Genomic DNA, 17,559 nt, shown 5'->3' with positions numbered 1-17,559 from the left:
GCCTGGTGTCCTAATAAGGAGAGATCAGGACGCAGATACACACAGAGGGAAGACCATGTGAAGATAACAGGTAGAAGACTGCCATCTACAAGCCAAAGAAAGGGGCCTCAGAAGAAACCAACCCTGCTAATACCTTGATCTTGGACTCCTAGCCTCCAGAACTATGAGAAAATAAACCTGTAAATCCATATAATTCAGCAAACCAATATTTTCAAATATCTAATTCATATTACGAAATGATGCATGGTGAAAAAAGAACCCATTTAAAGGGCAAGAAAGGCCACTGGATTTTTATAAAACAGAGAACAAAATGTTCACTGATATGGTTTCAGATCCCACTTGTAACTAACCTTTAAGAAACCACCACTTGTTGAGCTTTGGTATTGTATCAAAGAAGAGTATTCACAATTATCTGAAAAAGGCTATGGAAATACTCCTCTCTTTTCAAATTACACAACCATGTGAGGCTGGATTGTCTTCATATTGTCAAACAAAGCAATATGTTACAAAAGGCTGAGTGTAGAAACAGATGTGAGAATTCAGGTATCTCCTTTTAAGCCAATCTTTAAAAAGTTTGCAAAATTATAAAACAATACCATTCTTCTTATTGATGTTTTTGTTTTGGAAAATACATTTTTAATAAAATTATGTTATTGATGTAAGCATGCAATAGACATTACTTTCATTAGCAAATGAATTAAGAAGTTTTAAAACAACTTCTCAGTTTTAATTTCTAATACAGTAAATATCAGTAACTATAACCTACATAAACAAAAACTCTTTGAAGTCCTTGTTAGGGGTTGAATTGTGTCCTCCCCACACTCATTTGTTGAAGGCCTAACCCTCAACGTGACTGTATTTGGAAGCTAGGGACTTTAAGGAGGTAACTCATAAGGATGGGGCCCTACTCCTGTAGGACTGGGGTCCTTATAAGAAGAGGAAGAGACACCAGAGACCTCTCTCTGAGGGCACACAGAGGAAAGGTCATGTGAGGACACAGCGAGAAGGCACCATCTGCGAGTCAGGAAGAAAGGTCTTCAGACCAGAAACCAACCCCACCAGCGCCTTGACCTTGGACTTCTAGCCTCTAGAACTGTGAGAAAATAAATATCTATTATTTAAGCCACTCAGACTTTGGTGTTTTGTTATGGCAGCCTGAGCAGTCCCTGATATTGCTAAAAGCTTAAAAGGGGTCCTGAGAACAAAAATCTGAAAATCACTGAATTAGACAGTAACTATTCGGCTGTGTAAATTAAATGTTTCTACATAATTTCTTACTTCATAATTACAACTTGGAAAAGTAATCATAATTTTCATTAGCTATCCAAAGTAGAAAAAGGGAGAAAATTAAGATCAACTCTAAACAAACCTTTTTTAACTTGATGTACACAACTGTATGCCATTTGAAAGCATATGAAAATGGGGAAACACACTGTAAAAGAATTAACGCAGGCTGCAAAAGTGCCTGCTTTTCATTTTCAGGAAACCAGGCTTGTCAATCTGTCTGGCCTAGCACAGACTAACTCTTAGAGTACTTGTTAAGTCTATTCACTTTCTGCATATAAAATGAGACATAAAACAAAACAGAAAAACATTCAGTTTTCCTTCATGAGAAAAAAATAACCAAAAAATTCCAAGAAGACATGAAGAAATCAATCAATAAATTGACAAATATACCAAGTGCAATTTTTTTAATCACACAAAATTTATTAAGAATATAGGGAAATAATAAAATAATAGTAAGAAACTCAATTTCCATATATGCAAAAAATCAAGATTCTGCTCTCCTAGTAATTGTAGTTGATAACACAAAAATGGTATCAAAGTTTGGAAGTCACACAAGAATGAAAAAAATTTTTTTTATTGAAGTGTAGTTGATTTAAAATGTTTTGTTAGTTTCAGATACACAGCAAAGTGATTCAATTATGTATGTGTGTGTGTGTGTGTGTGTATACATACATGTATATATATTCTTTTTCAGATTCTTTTCCATTACAGTTTATTACAAGATATTGAATACATTTCCCCATGCTATATAGTAGTTCCTTGTTTTTTATTTTACATATTTAAGAATGAACATTTTAATAGTTATGGGCCCTTAAGTAATTACTAAGTTATAAAAGCTTAGATGAGTGGAAAAAATGCATTTACGTCAACAAGTTTATGAATTTCATGCACACAAATATATTGTTGGGTTGCTTTTTAATAACATAAATTGTGCACTCAAGTACTACAGTTTTATGCATAGTAGTATTTTTAATCTAAAAAATCAAGCAAAATGCTTAATTTCTAAGGCTCTAATGCTAGGAACAGCGTTCAAAATTACATTTTAATAAATTTCATTTCATATAACTTTGTACGTAAAGAAAACACTAATTCAACTTGAGCTAACTTTTCTCTTCGTTCAGTGTTTGTATGGAAAAATAATTATGCAGTCCGTTTGGAAAAATATAATCAATCCATGGGCATGCAAGTATCAATTTTATCTTATGAGAATTTCTCCATGTTCCAGTTACTTCATTCCTTATTACATGCTGCAAAAAGCAGTAATAATTTTTATAGCCAAATATCACTTCATAAGATACCAGGTGGCTGTCAATATTTACCATAGAAGTCATGCATGAAATTTAAACATTACAAAAAATGACTTACCAGTTGACACTCCTGAAATATGCACATTTTCAGAATGTTCTGCAAGAGCACCATTTCCTAAAATTAAACATAATGAATAAACTAATTTCCAAGATAAAATTAAAAAAAAATTTTCAGATTCTCGCTCTAATAGAAAAACAGGTACACAGAGCTACTTGTAATATCCAGAAATGAAATTAAAATCTCTTACAACAATCTTCAAAACAGTCCTATGCAGCCCAAAATTATAATAGTAGTAGGGAAATCAAAACGTTTTGGAAATCACAACAATGTAGTGTAATATAAAGGCCAAATATATAGATCTGATTAATACCAGAATAATAGTCAAAAAATAACTTAGTACCATTAGCAGAAAAGGGACAATCACATACTTTTTAAAAAACAGCATTCCTCTAAAAGCACGCTTAATTAGTCCAGAATGTGCCTACTGCTGGGGTCACACATGTGTGTCCCATGTCCTATGCTTTGCATTACCTTCTAAATCCTTCAACATCTTCTCACCAACAACTCTAACAGTCTTTAGAGTAGGGACATGATTATACCCTATCTTGGTAGCCCCTGATTTTCTACACCTCCTACCACAAAGTTGGGCAAATGGAAGCATTCAAGTAACTTACTGAAATGAGTTACTAAGTGTCACCTAGTAAAATAAAAGTGGTTTTAAAAAGACTCCCATTTAAAGTAGAGATTATTTAATCCTTTAAATTAGTAAACAGTGTCCCTCAGCTGTTCTTTTTAAAAATTTAATTTAGTTTTATTATAAATTATTTCCATCTACCTCTGTTCTTTCTTTTCTTTCTACAAGTTGCTCATCTTTACTTCTAAAGTTTTCTCTCTCCCTATGCATTAGGTCAATTTGGCAACACAACAGTTCAGGAATCCAGCTGACAGAGAAAGAATTCTCCCTGGAGTGGGGCAGGGGAGGAAGCTAGGTGGGAGAAACTTAGAGGGCAAAAGCAGAATTCTCTTGATGGTTGAAAGAGTAGAGACAATAGCAAATATTATAATTAACAACTTATCTTTTACAACCATCACACTTCTATGGTTGCTTGATTACTGTATAGCATCCCCCAATGCGCTAAGTTTTGGGACAGCAGAATCTGTAAACTTGCCGCATCACTGTATGCACGGTTCCTAGAACAGAGCAGGTGCTCAAAGAGCTAACAAATGAATAAATGAGGGAGTTCATGATGATTAAATGAAATCATGCCAATTAAGCACTTGATATAGTGCCTGACACACAGCACTGAAGAGGAATTCATTTTTGTAACTGTGTAAAATATATTTTTACTATTACTAAAGAATAAAATAATAGTGATAAAACAACCTTCGCAGTTCAACTACAGCTACAGCCTTCAAAATGAAAAGAAATGTTATGTTTCCCTCCATTAAAAATGATACAGTGGAAATGGTGACAAAGGTGTGTAAGCTATATTTATTACACAAATAAATCTGATTATTTATTTAAGTACTGTGCATTAGTACCACAGAGGCCACAATTTATTTTTCCTAACAATGTTAAATGCTACAGACATAGAAATGAAACTACTAGAAAGCTCCCACATTATTTCTTTAATGTGTACAACTTATGAAAATTGGTATCCTAAACAAAATGGTATAAGAAACTGATTCAATAAAACAACTAACAAGATTTGCCAAAGGTCAGTATAAGCTGCCTAAACCTTTGCTACTTACAAGTATATCAGCAGTACTGGCATTACCGGGAGCTTATTAGAAATGCAGAGTCTCAGGCCTCACCCCAGATTATTGAATCAGAATTTACATTTTAACAAGATCGTCCCCCACTCCCAGTGATTTGTATGCACATTAACATTTGAGAGCCAATGGCTTAAACCTTCTACTTCTATAGTAGATACAACTCCAAATTAAAGCTGTGTAATTTGTGACCCTAAGGTTTCCAATATCCTTAAGGCAGCATATTAAATTATCCTCAGGAGAGTTTTAATATTAGATATATTTTATACATTAAATTTTTATTCTAATTCAGTAAACAGAGTAAAGATGGGCAGAAGGAAAACAGTAACATAATGCCGTATCTAAGACTGTGGATTCTGGACTAGATTGCTAGGATTCTAACACCAGCTTCACTTCTTACTTGCTGTGCAATTTAGGGCAAGTTACATAACCTCTTTGTGTTTTACTTTCATCTCAAAAACAGAGCAGATAATACCTATCTTATAGGGCTTAGTAGAATTCTTTATAATAGAAAAAAATAGAACTTAATCTACATCTCCGTCAGCATGTAAATGAATAAACTAAAAACAGGCTTACAATAAAATATTCAAAAAACTGAATTAAGTAATTCTATATGTACTCACTTGGAAAGATACGCACATTGAGTTAAATATGTTTCAGAGTAACATTAGCATATGCTCTAACTTTAACTTTTAAATGATGTCTGTAGAGTTACTGTGCCTATGTTACACAGGCATATGATGTATGTATGTACATGCATTTGCACACACACACACAGAAGAGTCTAACGGTGTATACAAACTGAAATTAGAGAGGAAGGCCTCCTTTGTATACTTCAGCACCGACCGAATTTGCTACAACAGGCACAGAGTTCTTTAAAAAATTTATTCATATTATCAAAAAAAAACAGGCTGAGAGACTATAGTTCATTCCCCGTCATTCTAAATAAATAGAGGTCTGATAAATATTGTGTGAAATAAAATATTATAACTTCAGAAGTATTATTAATGACTTTAAAAACTGAAATAACAGTACTTTAAGACATAAAACATGATACTATTGCTAATTTCCCACACATTTACTCTAATTTAAAAACAATCCGATTTAGAAGTTAAAAAGTCAATGATAATTTCTAATAACATCAAATAACTATTCCTTTCTTTGAGATTACATTAGTTATTTCTTATTCTAAGTATCACATGAAGTAAGTGGGCTACTTAATTTAGGTGTTCTGCCAGTTTTACAAAAATGTCACTTACAAAATACAATTATTTCTATGTTATAAGCAGAGAGCGCCGCCCCAAACTGCTTTGTTGATATAAAGCTCATTATATTTTCACTAATGTCCCGCCCCCAACTCCTGAGAGAAGAAAACCCCACACATATGAGGATGTACACACACCACCTCCTGACTTTAACTACATTGTAGACATGCTAGACATTCTCATAGAAGTCACCCTTTAAAGGTGTCATATACTAGAAAAATATACAGTCTGATAAAACATTACTTCTATAACTATGCATTAGCAGCTGACTAGTTAGTAGACCAGCTAATTAACTAGAACTCCTAGAAAACAAGAAAAAGTTTCATTATCACCTAAATCAGGAAATAATTTTTTACGACTTAACTCTTTTTTAGTCCTACTAACCAAATACCAAAGGTAATCAATTGCCCCCATTTACTATTCTTCTTGCCAAGCTGAAACATGGTTTTGTAGTTTTTTACTGCAATACAAGAGAGAACCTTCTAAAAGAGATATGTACTGTTTTAGGAAAAGAGGCCATAGGGTAGTGAGTTTGACCTCTGGAACCAGACTCTGTGGAATCAAACCTCAGCTCTACTGTTTAGTTAGTCATGAGCCTTAACTAATGATTTCTCCTAAGATTTAGTTTGCTCACCTGCATAATCAGAATATCATCATTAACAGGATGTCTAAATCTATGGTCTCTGTGCCCCTGTTGCTTTGTATCTTTCTTTCTGTTTATTGTTGTTCTTTTTATTTAAGAACTAAAGTTCTTAAAGAACAGCTGATAAATACAGCTAAGACGTGATAGATACGTGCCAGCCAAATCCTAAATGCCTCACAAGGCTTTCCTCAGCTCATCCTTAAAACAACAGTTCACTTTACAGGTGAGAAAACCAGCTTAGAGCAACTTAGTAAGTTTTTCAAAGAGCTAGTAATTGGATGGATTAAAAATTCAAATTCACAGTCATTAAGAAGTTTGTGTTCCTTACTTTTTTTAAAAAAAGAATTTAGACATGAATATACTTCTTGCTTGTAAAAGAAACAGTACTTAACTTTCAGAGTTAAAACCCACCTGCCACCAGCTATTCCAATTTGTTATGGGGGAAGACCACTGGTTTAAAAGTTAATGAGCAGCAGTTACAAGTAACTTATATGCTCAGCATCCTACGATCTCGTTTTCACTGTGCAATGAGAACAGATATCAAACATTAAAATATGTACACACATATATACACCCCCAACATCGTTCCTATTTTACTTTAAAGAAAAAGTCCAAAATCCTGATAAGGCTTACCAAACTCTCCACCCTTTGAGTCTTCCCAACTACTCCAAAAGCTTCATCTTTTGTGATTCACTTTCCCACTCTATTTTCCTCTCCAGAAATATTAGATTTCTTTCAGAAAAGGGTCACCTGTCTCTCCTGCCTTTGGACCTTTCTTTAATATATTCTTTCTTTAGGAAGGCATCTCCTGATTCCCCCATACTACGTTACGTCATTCTGTTATAGGTTCCTAGAGTATCTAATACTATCACTTTTTGAAAATTTATCACACTTCTGTTATCTGTGTAATGCCTATATTCACCACCAGATCTTAATCTTAGTGGGGGAAGGTGGGGTGGAGAAGTGTACTGTAGTGCTGGGACATAGCTGGGTTTGTTTTGTTTTGTAACCCAGTGACTAGCAGAGAAGATCCTCCATATCTGCTCAAACACATGAATGAATGGTAGGTTGATACATAAGTAAGAGGCATAGTCCCTGCCACCAAAGAGTTGATAATCTATTGAGAAAATAATTTAAAACATCTGGAGCAGAAGCAAACAATATAAAACCAAACTAAAATTAGCAAGCTTCTTACTCAAGTGGGAGGCTTTTCTACTGAAAATGGGAATGGAAGATAGGAGTGCCCACCATGATATTAGCCAGGGCAATTAGATAAGAAAAGACAGTTATAGGCATAAGGATTGAAAAAGAAGAGGTAAAACTACATCTATCTGTAGATGATATGATTGTGTATCTGTTTTAAAAACCCAGGACAGTCAAAAGAAAAAGTTATAAACAATATGAAAATTAGTAGAGCAGCAGGATATAAAATAAGCATACAAAAAATCAAAAGCCTTTGTAAATACGAACAATGGCCAGTCAGAAGATACAGAAGACACAATTCTTAGTAGCAACAAAAAGATCTTTAAAAACTCAAACACAGAACTCCTGCTGATGGTCATGATGGAACAATGGGTAATGGACCAGCTTTCTCCAGGTAGAAAGCTAGTGCAATAACTCATTCTAATTTGTTTCCCTTTTCTCAGAGATCACAGTCTTACACTGCCTGTTGTCCCATGTCTGAAAAAGTTGGAAAAAACATGTTAAAAAAAAATTCAGACACAGGACAACAGTCAGTCCTAACCAACAAGAATAGAAAGAAATCCACAGTGGACTTACTGTTGCCATTTTGTTCATTGTTTTCTGGCTTTTTTGTAATTCCTTTGTTCCTTTTTTCTTCTCTTGCTCTCTTCGTTTGTGATTTGATGATCTTCTGTGGTGGTCTGATGAGACTTCTTTCTCTCTTTCGTGTATCTACTATAGATTTTTGCTTTGTGGTTCTCATGAGGCTTAAATATCTTATGTTTATAACAGTCTATTTTAAGCTGTTACCGTTGAATGCATACTAAAGCTCTACCTTTTTACACCCCCCCCCTCCATTTTATGTTTTTGATGTCACAATTTATATCTTTTCACCCTGAGTATTCGTAACAAATGTAGTCACAGTTACTTTTATCTTTTAACCTTCATACTAGACTTACAAGTGATTTACTCACCACCAACACATTAGAATATTCTGAATTTAACTATACATTTACCTTTTCCAGTGAGATTTATACTTTGTTTTCTGTTATTAATTAGCACCCTTTCATTTCAACTTGAAGTCCTTTTAACATTTCTTGTGAGGCGGTATGGTGGTGAACTCCTTCAGCTTTTGCTTGTCTGGAAAACTCTTTATCCTTCCTTCAATTCTGAAGGACAGTTTTGCTGGGTAAACTATTCTTGGTTGGCAGTTTTTTTCTTTCAGCACTTTGAATGTATCATGCAACTCCCTTCTGGCCTACAAAGTTTCTGCTAAAATATCTGCTAATAGTCTTATGGGGATTCCCTTGCATGTAACAAGTTTTCTCTTGCCACTTTTAAGATTCTCTCTTTAACTTTTTATAATTTAATTATAATGCCTACAGCTGTCTGCTTGATGTTGTCCCATAAGTCCCTTAAACTATCTTCATTCCTTTTCATTTAAATTCCTTTTTTGCAAGGATGCAAAATGCTGACCATAGGAATTTTAAAAAGTAGTCATTTCCGGTTAGGATGGTTATTGTATTAGATGTTGTTCTAGTATGCAGACCAAATTTTTCTAAATTGTGCAAAGGGTATAAGAGAATTTGTTAGACCCTTGTAGAAGCTACTAAGCATTTGCCTCTGACATTTCTACTATCAATCTGTAAAGGAAATAAGGTTTTGCTGACATTGTTCTAACCAAATTCATATGGCTTGTACATTTATTTCCTTTCCTAGGTATTCATAAACCACTTCTTCTCTTTTGTATCATCTTCCCTAGAGCCATTATCACTAATTGCTGGTTTGTGGAATTCTCATCCCTCCTGCCCCAGTTTGGAAAATCAAAATTGCCTTTCCTGTTTCCAGTCATCTGATCTTTCTTTCCTTCTCTCATTCCTTGGAAGTATTAGCACCTAAGTCAGAACTCCTTAAGTTATTTAGAATACCTGAATGAACTCCTATAATCTTTGCACATATGTCCTTCAAGAAGGTTTTCAGATATAGTTACTCTTACCCTTTTGGTTTGAAGAGCATATTTGACAGGGGACATAAACATCACCAGTGTTACACCATCTGCCCAAGCAACAGCCCTATGAACCTTTCTGTTATTCTTTATTTTACAAAGAAATGTTTATAAGACCATTTTGTTGTCCTTGGTATTTTTGCTGAACTCAATCTTGCATTTTCTCTATATTAGTAATACTTATAATTTATTCTTGGTTAAATATCCTTTTTATCTTGGGAATATGTTCTTAATTAGTCTGAAGTCATTGAGGAACCACTAATTTCCTTAGATTTTTTTGCCATTCATTCCTTTTTGGGATTGTTTGTGATTTTAATAACCAGAAATCATTTTTGAGAACTTAATAACATCCTTGGACTTTCCAGATTTTCATGTTGTGGAGGCATATTTTTTTTTCTAAATTACTTTAGAATCTATAGGTTTTTTTTTTTTTTACATCTTTATTGGAGTATAATTGCTTTACAATGTTGTGTTAGTTTCTGCTGTATAACAAAGTGAACCAGCTATACGTATACATCTATCCCCATATCCCCTCCCTCTTGCGTCTTCCTCCCACCCTCTCTATCCCACCCCTCTAGGTGGTCACAAAGCACCAAGCTGATCTCCCTGTGCTATGCGGCTGCTTCCCACTAGCTATCTATTTTATATTTGGTATTGTATACATGTCAATGCTACTCTCTCACTTTGTCCCAGCTTACCCTTCCCCCTCCCCATGTCCTCAAGTCCATTCTCTATGTCTGCACCTTTATTCCTGTCCTGCCCCTAGGTTCATCAGAACCATTAGATTCCATACATATGTGTTAGCATACAGTATTTGTTTTTCTCTTTCTGACTTACTTCGCTCTGTATGACAGACTCTAGGTCCATCTACCTCACTACAAATAACTCAATTTCATTTCTTTTTATGGCTGAGTAATAGTCCATTGTATATATGTGCCACATCTTCTTTATCCATTCATCTGTCGATGGACACTTAGGCTGCTTCCATGTCCTGGCTATTGTAAATAGTGCTGCAATGAACATTGTGGTATATGTCTCTTTTTGATTATGGTTTTCTCAGGGTATATGTCCAGTAGTGGGATTGCTGCGTCATATGGTAGTTCTTTTTTTTTTTTTTTTGAAGAAATCTTCATCATTTATATCATAATCATCTTTAACTTTTTTTTTTCACACACACACACTGTATTTTATTTTTACAAGAGATAAATAGACTGACACCAAGCATTGTACATGGATGACCACAACAAAGGCAACAATGATTGCAATTACGAAACATGAAACACACTCATACTATGTCATAATATTGACATTCAGTCCAGTAATCCTCCACTGTAACAGCTCCTCCATACTGTTCTCCATAGTGGCTGTATCAACTTACATAGAATCTATAGGTCTTAAGCGCTGATTGTGCCCAATCTCATTGTTTAAAAAGTGATTATAATATAGTTACTTCTACCTGGTCAAATAAGGTATAGAGTAGTACACTGTTAGGGACTGAATTGTGTCACCCAAAATTAATATGTTGAAGCCCAAATGCCCAATGTGACTATATTTGGAGATAGGGCCTTCAAGGGGATAATTAACATTAAAGGAAGTCATTAAGGGTGAGGACCTAATCTGATAAGACTGGTTTCCTTAAGAAGAGATATCAGATATCTCTCTCTCCATCTGCACACAGAGAATAGGCCATGTGAGGACACAGTGAGAAAGACACTGCAAGCCAGGAAGAGGAACCTCATCAGAAACCAACCCTAACAGCACCTTGATCTCGGACTTCTAGACTCCAGAACTGCGAGAAAATAAATTTATGTTGTTTAAGCCACCCAATCTGCGGTATTTTGTTATGGCAGCCCAAGCAGACTAATATACACACTTTCCCTGGGTCATAGCTGAACTAAGATGTCTGTGAATGCCTTGAGAGTGTACGAAAAATTCAGTACATTCTTCTGAAAACAGGCTTCATAGTGTCTAACAAATACCTATAATGAGACGTTTCGTGCAAAAAAAGGTTAAGAAGTCCCTTGGAGACAGAGTTTATTTTCCTACTTTATTTAATTACTGGTATTCTAAAAGTATTACTTCTACAGCTTTCTAACTGCAGGTATTCATTTTGGATTTAATAGACTTTTATGAACTGGCCTGAACCCACCTGACACTTAAAATAATAACGATCATTTACAACATTACTTTTTATGGAAATAAACATTCTAATTTTCAAACCACATTCTTAAAAGACATTTGGGAGTTCAATGTTTTTATGTTTAGACTTCCTATATTATGTTAGTAAGATTTTACACTGGAAATGTCTTCAAATAAGGGCATGATGACAATGAACTATTACTCAAAGTACAAATACTAAACAAACACAAGTTCCCAGTATTCAGAGAATGAATCATATCCCTGAAAGGACATGCAAGACAGTTATGAATCCCATTGTTGAGTATCTCAGTGACAGTGTTCATGCAGATGGAAATAATTTTCTTTATTCTAAAACAGCGTGAATCACTGAAGAACCCACAAAACAAACTAGAAAGGGGCTCAGCTAAAGACTATATGAGTTCAAAGGTTCCTACCTGTGACTTCGGTGGTTCACAAGAGTAAATATGAAGGCTTGAAGGGATTCAGAAATCCAGAAAAAAACAGAATTACATTCCTATATTTCCAATGAGATTTACTGACATATACTTCACACAACATAAAACTCACCTTTTAAAGTGTGCAATTCAGTTTTTTAGTATGTTCAAAAAGTTGTGCAACCATCGCCACTATCTCGTGCCTGAACGCTTTCATCACCCGCCCCAAAAAAGTGTACCTATTAGCAGTTATTCCTCTTTTTGTTCTCCTCCAGCCCCTAGCAACAACTAATCTAGTTTCTGTCTCTATGGGGTTTTCCTATTCTGGACATTTCATATAAATGGAATCATACAATATCTGATCTTATGTGTCTGGCTTCTTTCACCTTGCATAATGTTTACACATGGTTCATCCATGTTGTACCATGAATCAGTACTTCAGTCCTTTTCATGGCCAAATAGTATTCCATTGTATGGATAGACCATCTTTTGTTTATCCATTCATCAGCTGACAGACATCTGGGTTGTTTCCACTTTTTGGTGAATACTGCTAAGAATATCTGTGTATACAAGTTTTTGTGTGGACATGTTTTCAATTCTCTTGAGGATACTCATAGAGTGGAATTGCTGGGTCTTTTGATAACTCTATGCTTATCTTTCTGAGCAAATGCCAAACTGTTTTCCAAATGGCTGTACAATTTTACATTCCCAACAGCCATTTGTAAGGGTTCCAATTTCCCCATATCCTCACCAACATGTTATTGTCCGCCTTTTTATTACAGCTAGTGGGTGTGAAGTAGTAACACACTGTGGTTTTATTTACATTCCCCTAACGAGTAACGATGTTGAGGTTCCTTTCGTGTGTTTATTGGGAACTTAGGTATATTCTTTGGAGAAATATCTATTCAAATCCTTTGCCCATTTCTTAATTGGTTGAATTGTCTTTTTGTTGTTGTTGAGTTGAGAGAGTGTTTACATATTTTAAAAACTTAACAGATATATGATTCACAAATATTTTCTCCCATTCTGTAGTTTAATTTTTCACTTTCTTGATGTAAAGGTGTTTTCTGATGTTGAAATAAATGTTTGAGATACAGGTGTTGTTTGATTTTGAGACAATCCAATTAACCTATTTTTGTTGTTGTTGCTTATGCTTTGGTGTCATATCTAAGAATCCATTTTCTAATCCAAGGTCACAAAGATTTACCTCTATGTTTTCTTCTAAGAGTGTTATAGTTTTAGCACTTACATTTGGTCTCTGGCCATTTTGAGTTAATTGCTGTGTACAGTGTGAGATAAGGGTCAAATTCACTCCTTCACATGTGGATAACCAGTTGTCTCATCACAACTTGATGAAAAGATTATTTTTCCTCACTGAATTATCCTCACACTTTCCTGAAAATCAATTGATCATAAATGTATTATTTCTGGACTTTCAACTCTATACCATTGATCTATAATGTGTATCCTTATGCTAGTACCACACACTCTTGATTACTAGAGCTTAATATCATACTGATATTGATATCGTAAGTTCAGAAATTGGGAAGTATGAGTACTCCAATTTTGTTCTTCTTTTTTGGTATTATTTTGGCTATTCTGAATCACTTCAATTTCTAAACGAATTTTATTTTATTTTATTTATCTGTTTTTTGGCCATGCCACATGGCTTGCAGGATCTTAGTTTCCTGACCAGGGATTGAACCCAGGCCCTCGGCAGTGAAAGCGCGGAGTCCTAACCACTGGACCACCAGGGAATTCCCTCTAAATGAATTTTAAAATCAGCTTGTCAATTTCTGCAACGACAGCTGAAATTCTGATATGGATTGTGCTGAATCTGTAGATCAACTTGGGGGGTATAAACAATACTAATTCTTAACAATATTAATTCAGATACATAAATATGATGCAATGTCTTTCCATTTATTAGGTATTCTTTAACTTTTTCTCACAATATTTTGTAGTTTCTGAGAATTAGTTTCACATTTTGTTATATTTATTCATTTTATTCTTTTTGATGCTATTGTTAATGGAATTGTTTTCTTAACTTGATTTTCAGTTGTTCATTGCTAGTATATAAGAATACATTTTTTCTTGTATTCTGCAACCTTGCTGAATTTGTTTATTAGCTCTCATAGGTATTTATGAATTTCTGAGGATTTTTTATATACAAGTATGTCATGTTTATAAACAGAGAAAGTTTTACTTCTTCCCTTCTAATTAAGATGCCTTTTTCCCTTGTCTATTTGCCCTGCCTAGACCCTCCAATACAATGTTGAATAGAAGTAGTGAGAGCAGACGGACATCCTTGTCTTGCTCCTGGTCTCAGAGAGAAAGCTTTCAGTCTTTTACCATTAAGTATGATGTTAGCTGTGGGTTTTTCGCAGGTGCTCTTTATCAGGCTGACGAAGTTTTATTTTATTTTTTGAGTGTTTTTATTATGAAATGGTATCGGCTATTGTCAAATGTTTGTGTCTACCCTGTGATTTTTGTCCTTTATTCTATCAATATGGTGTATCACATTGACTGTACTATGCTGAACCTCACATTCCTAGGAAGAATTCCATTTGGTCATAGTTTACAATACTATTTATATACTGCTGGATCTGGTTCACCAGTATTTTGTTAAGAGGATTTTTGCATCTCCATAAGTAAGGGAAGTTGGTCTGTAGTTTTCTTTTTCTGGTATCAGGGTAGTACTGGCCTCAAAGAATGACTTGGGGTGAGTTTGTGAAGTATATATATATCCATCCATATACACACACACACACACACACACACACACTGTGCTGCTACTTATGTATTTTACTTTCATTTAAGGAAATACCAAGTATATTGTTTTTGCTTCTAATTTTCTTCTTGGTTGATTAAATTTCATAGTTTATTACTGAACTGTAGGTTATTAGTTTGCTGATTACATTACAACATTTCTGGAAAGTGACTAGTGACCTGTTTTACTCAAATGATGTATCAGACACAGTACGTACATGGTCAGCTTAGTACAGGAACAAAGTGTAACAAATAAAGGTGGTTTTCATTTCTTTCTTCCTTGGTTTCCCAACAGGCAAAATCTTCTGCAATGTGTGGGTAGTCTGTGACCAGGGTTGGGAAGAGACAGTAGGAGAAGCCAGGTGATAAAAAATGTTGGATTTTTTTATATTAACTCTATTTTAATAGTTGATGAAGCTGAAGTACAGAGAGAAGGCAAAGGCAGTTACCTTTTAAAAATCAGCTTTGTTGAGGTATAATTTACATGCAAAAAATTCATTAATTCCAAAATGTACAGTTTGATGGGTTCTAACAAGCACGTGTGGTACTGCAACCACTACTACAATTAAGACATACATTTCCAGCACCCAAACAAGCTCTCTGGGTCCCTTTGCAGTCAATCCCCTTCCCATACTCCTAAAGCCAGACAACTAATGGTCATAGGCAGTCATCATTTATAAGCATTAGGCATTGCATTGAACCCACGATATACTATTTAATCTTCCTCCTAGTCTTAAGAATAGATAATTACCCCCACGTTATGGATGAGGAAACTGACTCAGACCAAGTAAATCATGCAAGCTAGTAAATGGTTAGGGACAGGCTCAAATCCAGATCTACCTAATTCCAATGTAAAAAATTGAGTTTTAATTAAAAGATACGGAATTTCTTGACTTCCCTTGAAAAAATTTTTGTAACTGTCTAAAAGTATTTGTCTACGCACATCTACTGAGTTTACTTCCTTTAGGAGAAGTATGCATATTTTTAGGTGCCCAACAGCCCCATTACCTTCTATGGTCATTCTGGCACTGAGCCAATGCCCTCTTAGCTCATTTCTGTCACTTTCCTGGTCTTTGTCAATACTTGAAATTGTGATCTGTGGTGTACTTTTTTTTTTAAAGTTTTACTTGATTTTATTTATTTATTTATTTATTTTTGGCTGTGTTGGGTCTTCGGTTCGTGCGAGGGCTTTCTCCAGTTGCGGCAAGCGGGGGCCACTCTTCATCGCGGTGCGGGGACCGCTCTTCATCGCGGTGCGCGGGCCTTTCTCTATCGCGGCCCCTCCCGTCGCGGGGCACAGGCTCCAGACGCGCAGGCTCAGCAATTGTGGCTCACGGGCCCAGCTGCTCCGTGGCATGTGGGATCTTCCCAGACCAGGGCTCGAACCCGTGTCCCCTGCATTAGCAGGCAGACTCTCAACCACTGCGCCACCAGGGAAGCCCCCTGTGGTGTACTTTTTGAGTCCAAGTTATAAGTGTAGGAAAATATATGAAAGGATACAAAAAAAACCCTGCTAAAAATGTTTACCCTACTCCCTTAACCCCATCCCCAAGGTAGGAAGAGGGGGGAACAGAAATGATTAGCTTTCATTCTTGATACATATATATTGTGTTTGACTTTATTAAAGTATGTATTACTTTTGTAAGTTAACTCACATGGATTGATATTATGAACTAAAATGTTACCTTCTGAAAAAAAAATTAACACAACAAAATTCTATAGCTACAGTTTCAAGTTTTTCTTTATAATAATAATTAAAAGTGATTACAGATGATATCTTTTTTCTTAATATTATTGACAAAATGGTACAAGAACTATCACTTAATATAAACACTAAAACATTCATTGCCCTCTTGTATAGCAGCAGGTCACTTTAAAAAATGTTCGTATACATGAGATCCAATGATGAGAAGACCAATTTGTGGCTGCAACTTTCATATTCTTGCTGATGTCACTAATAACACCATGGCATTTACGCACAGACTAAAGCACACAAATAGAAACACTGTTGCTTCTGCAATAATAACAAAGATAAATGATTCTTAATGTATTTGAATTAGACTGCTGGAAAAGAGCTTTTTAAAGGTAAAATTATAAAGAAAGCAGAATTTTAAAACCAGTAAACATCGAAATTTTTAAAGTATATTTTTAACAACATTTAAAAGAAATCACTAAACTGTTAAAATCATAGTCAATACCATTTGTAGACTTATGTTTTTCTTGACATTCACCCCGTGTTTTCTTTTTTTGCATTAAATGTCCACACTGTTGTGTTTTTCCTACCTTTATTATTTATGAAGGATGAGATAAGTGATTTGTTTCTACTTCTAGTAATGTCCAGAGAACATGACATTGTGAATGGTTAAGTATTTTGTTGGTAGGGAAGACAGTTCTCAAGTTTATCAGAGGCTCTATCATGGGACCCAAAGAACAGTAAGTCTCAAAGCACTTTGGATCCTGCAGTCTCATTAGCCCCTCTCTTTCCTTCCCTTTAAGATCTTTCCTCTCTCTGGTTCCTTTGTTTTCTCTTGATATATTAAGGCCTTTCTCATCCATAAAATAAAATCGTTTTTGCCAGTATACCTCCCTGTTTCTGCTTTCCTATCCTGGTCTTTACTTTCTCAGCCAAAAACTCTTTGAAAGAATCTACACTCACTAATGGAGCTTCCTTACCTATCATTTGCTCCTGAACTTTTACCCCCAGTGCATTTCTGAAACTCATGGGGCAAAGATTACCAAAGACCTACCTATCAA

General features: G+C 35.0%; 2 protein-coding genes across 4 annotated transcripts in view; one reads left to right on the top strand and one right to left on the bottom strand.

Moving 5' to 3' along the window:
- LRP12 (LDL receptor related protein 12) overlaps positions 1 to 17,559 on the bottom strand; it is an 84,749-nt gene that overhangs the window by 43,530 nt on the left and 23,660 nt on the right. For 2 of the 3 annotated variants that reach the window (XM_057532118.1, XM_057532117.1), the window contains exon 2: positions 2,653 to 2,709. The exons of the other annotated variant lie outside the window; for it this stretch is intronic. In XM_057532118.1, coding sequence (XP_057388101.1) covers positions 2,653 to 2,706 — 54 coding nt within the window. In that variant the 5' untranslated portion in view covers positions 2,707 to 2,709. The remainder of the gene's footprint in view (positions 1 to 2,652; positions 2,710 to 17,559) is intronic. 3 annotated transcript variants of the gene reach the window in all.
- Positions 2,657 to 17,559, top strand: part of LOC130705526 (uncharacterized) — a 40,012-nt gene continuing 25,109 nt past the window's right edge. The window contains exon 1 of the mRNA XM_057532121.1: positions 2,657 to 2,709. The gene's annotated coding sequence lies outside the window, so the exon portion shown is untranslated. The remainder of the gene's footprint in view (positions 2,710 to 17,559) is intronic.

Source organism: Balaenoptera acutorostrata, chromosome 17 (genome assembly GCF_949987535.1).
Source record: "Balaenoptera acutorostrata chromosome 17, mBalAcu1.1, whole genome shotgun sequence".
Classification (NCBI taxonomy): domain Eukaryota; kingdom Metazoa; phylum Chordata; class Mammalia; order Artiodactyla; family Balaenopteridae; genus Balaenoptera; species Balaenoptera acutorostrata.
Note: the sequence above shows the minus strand (reverse complement) of the source record. Positions and strands in the feature narration are given on the sequence as shown.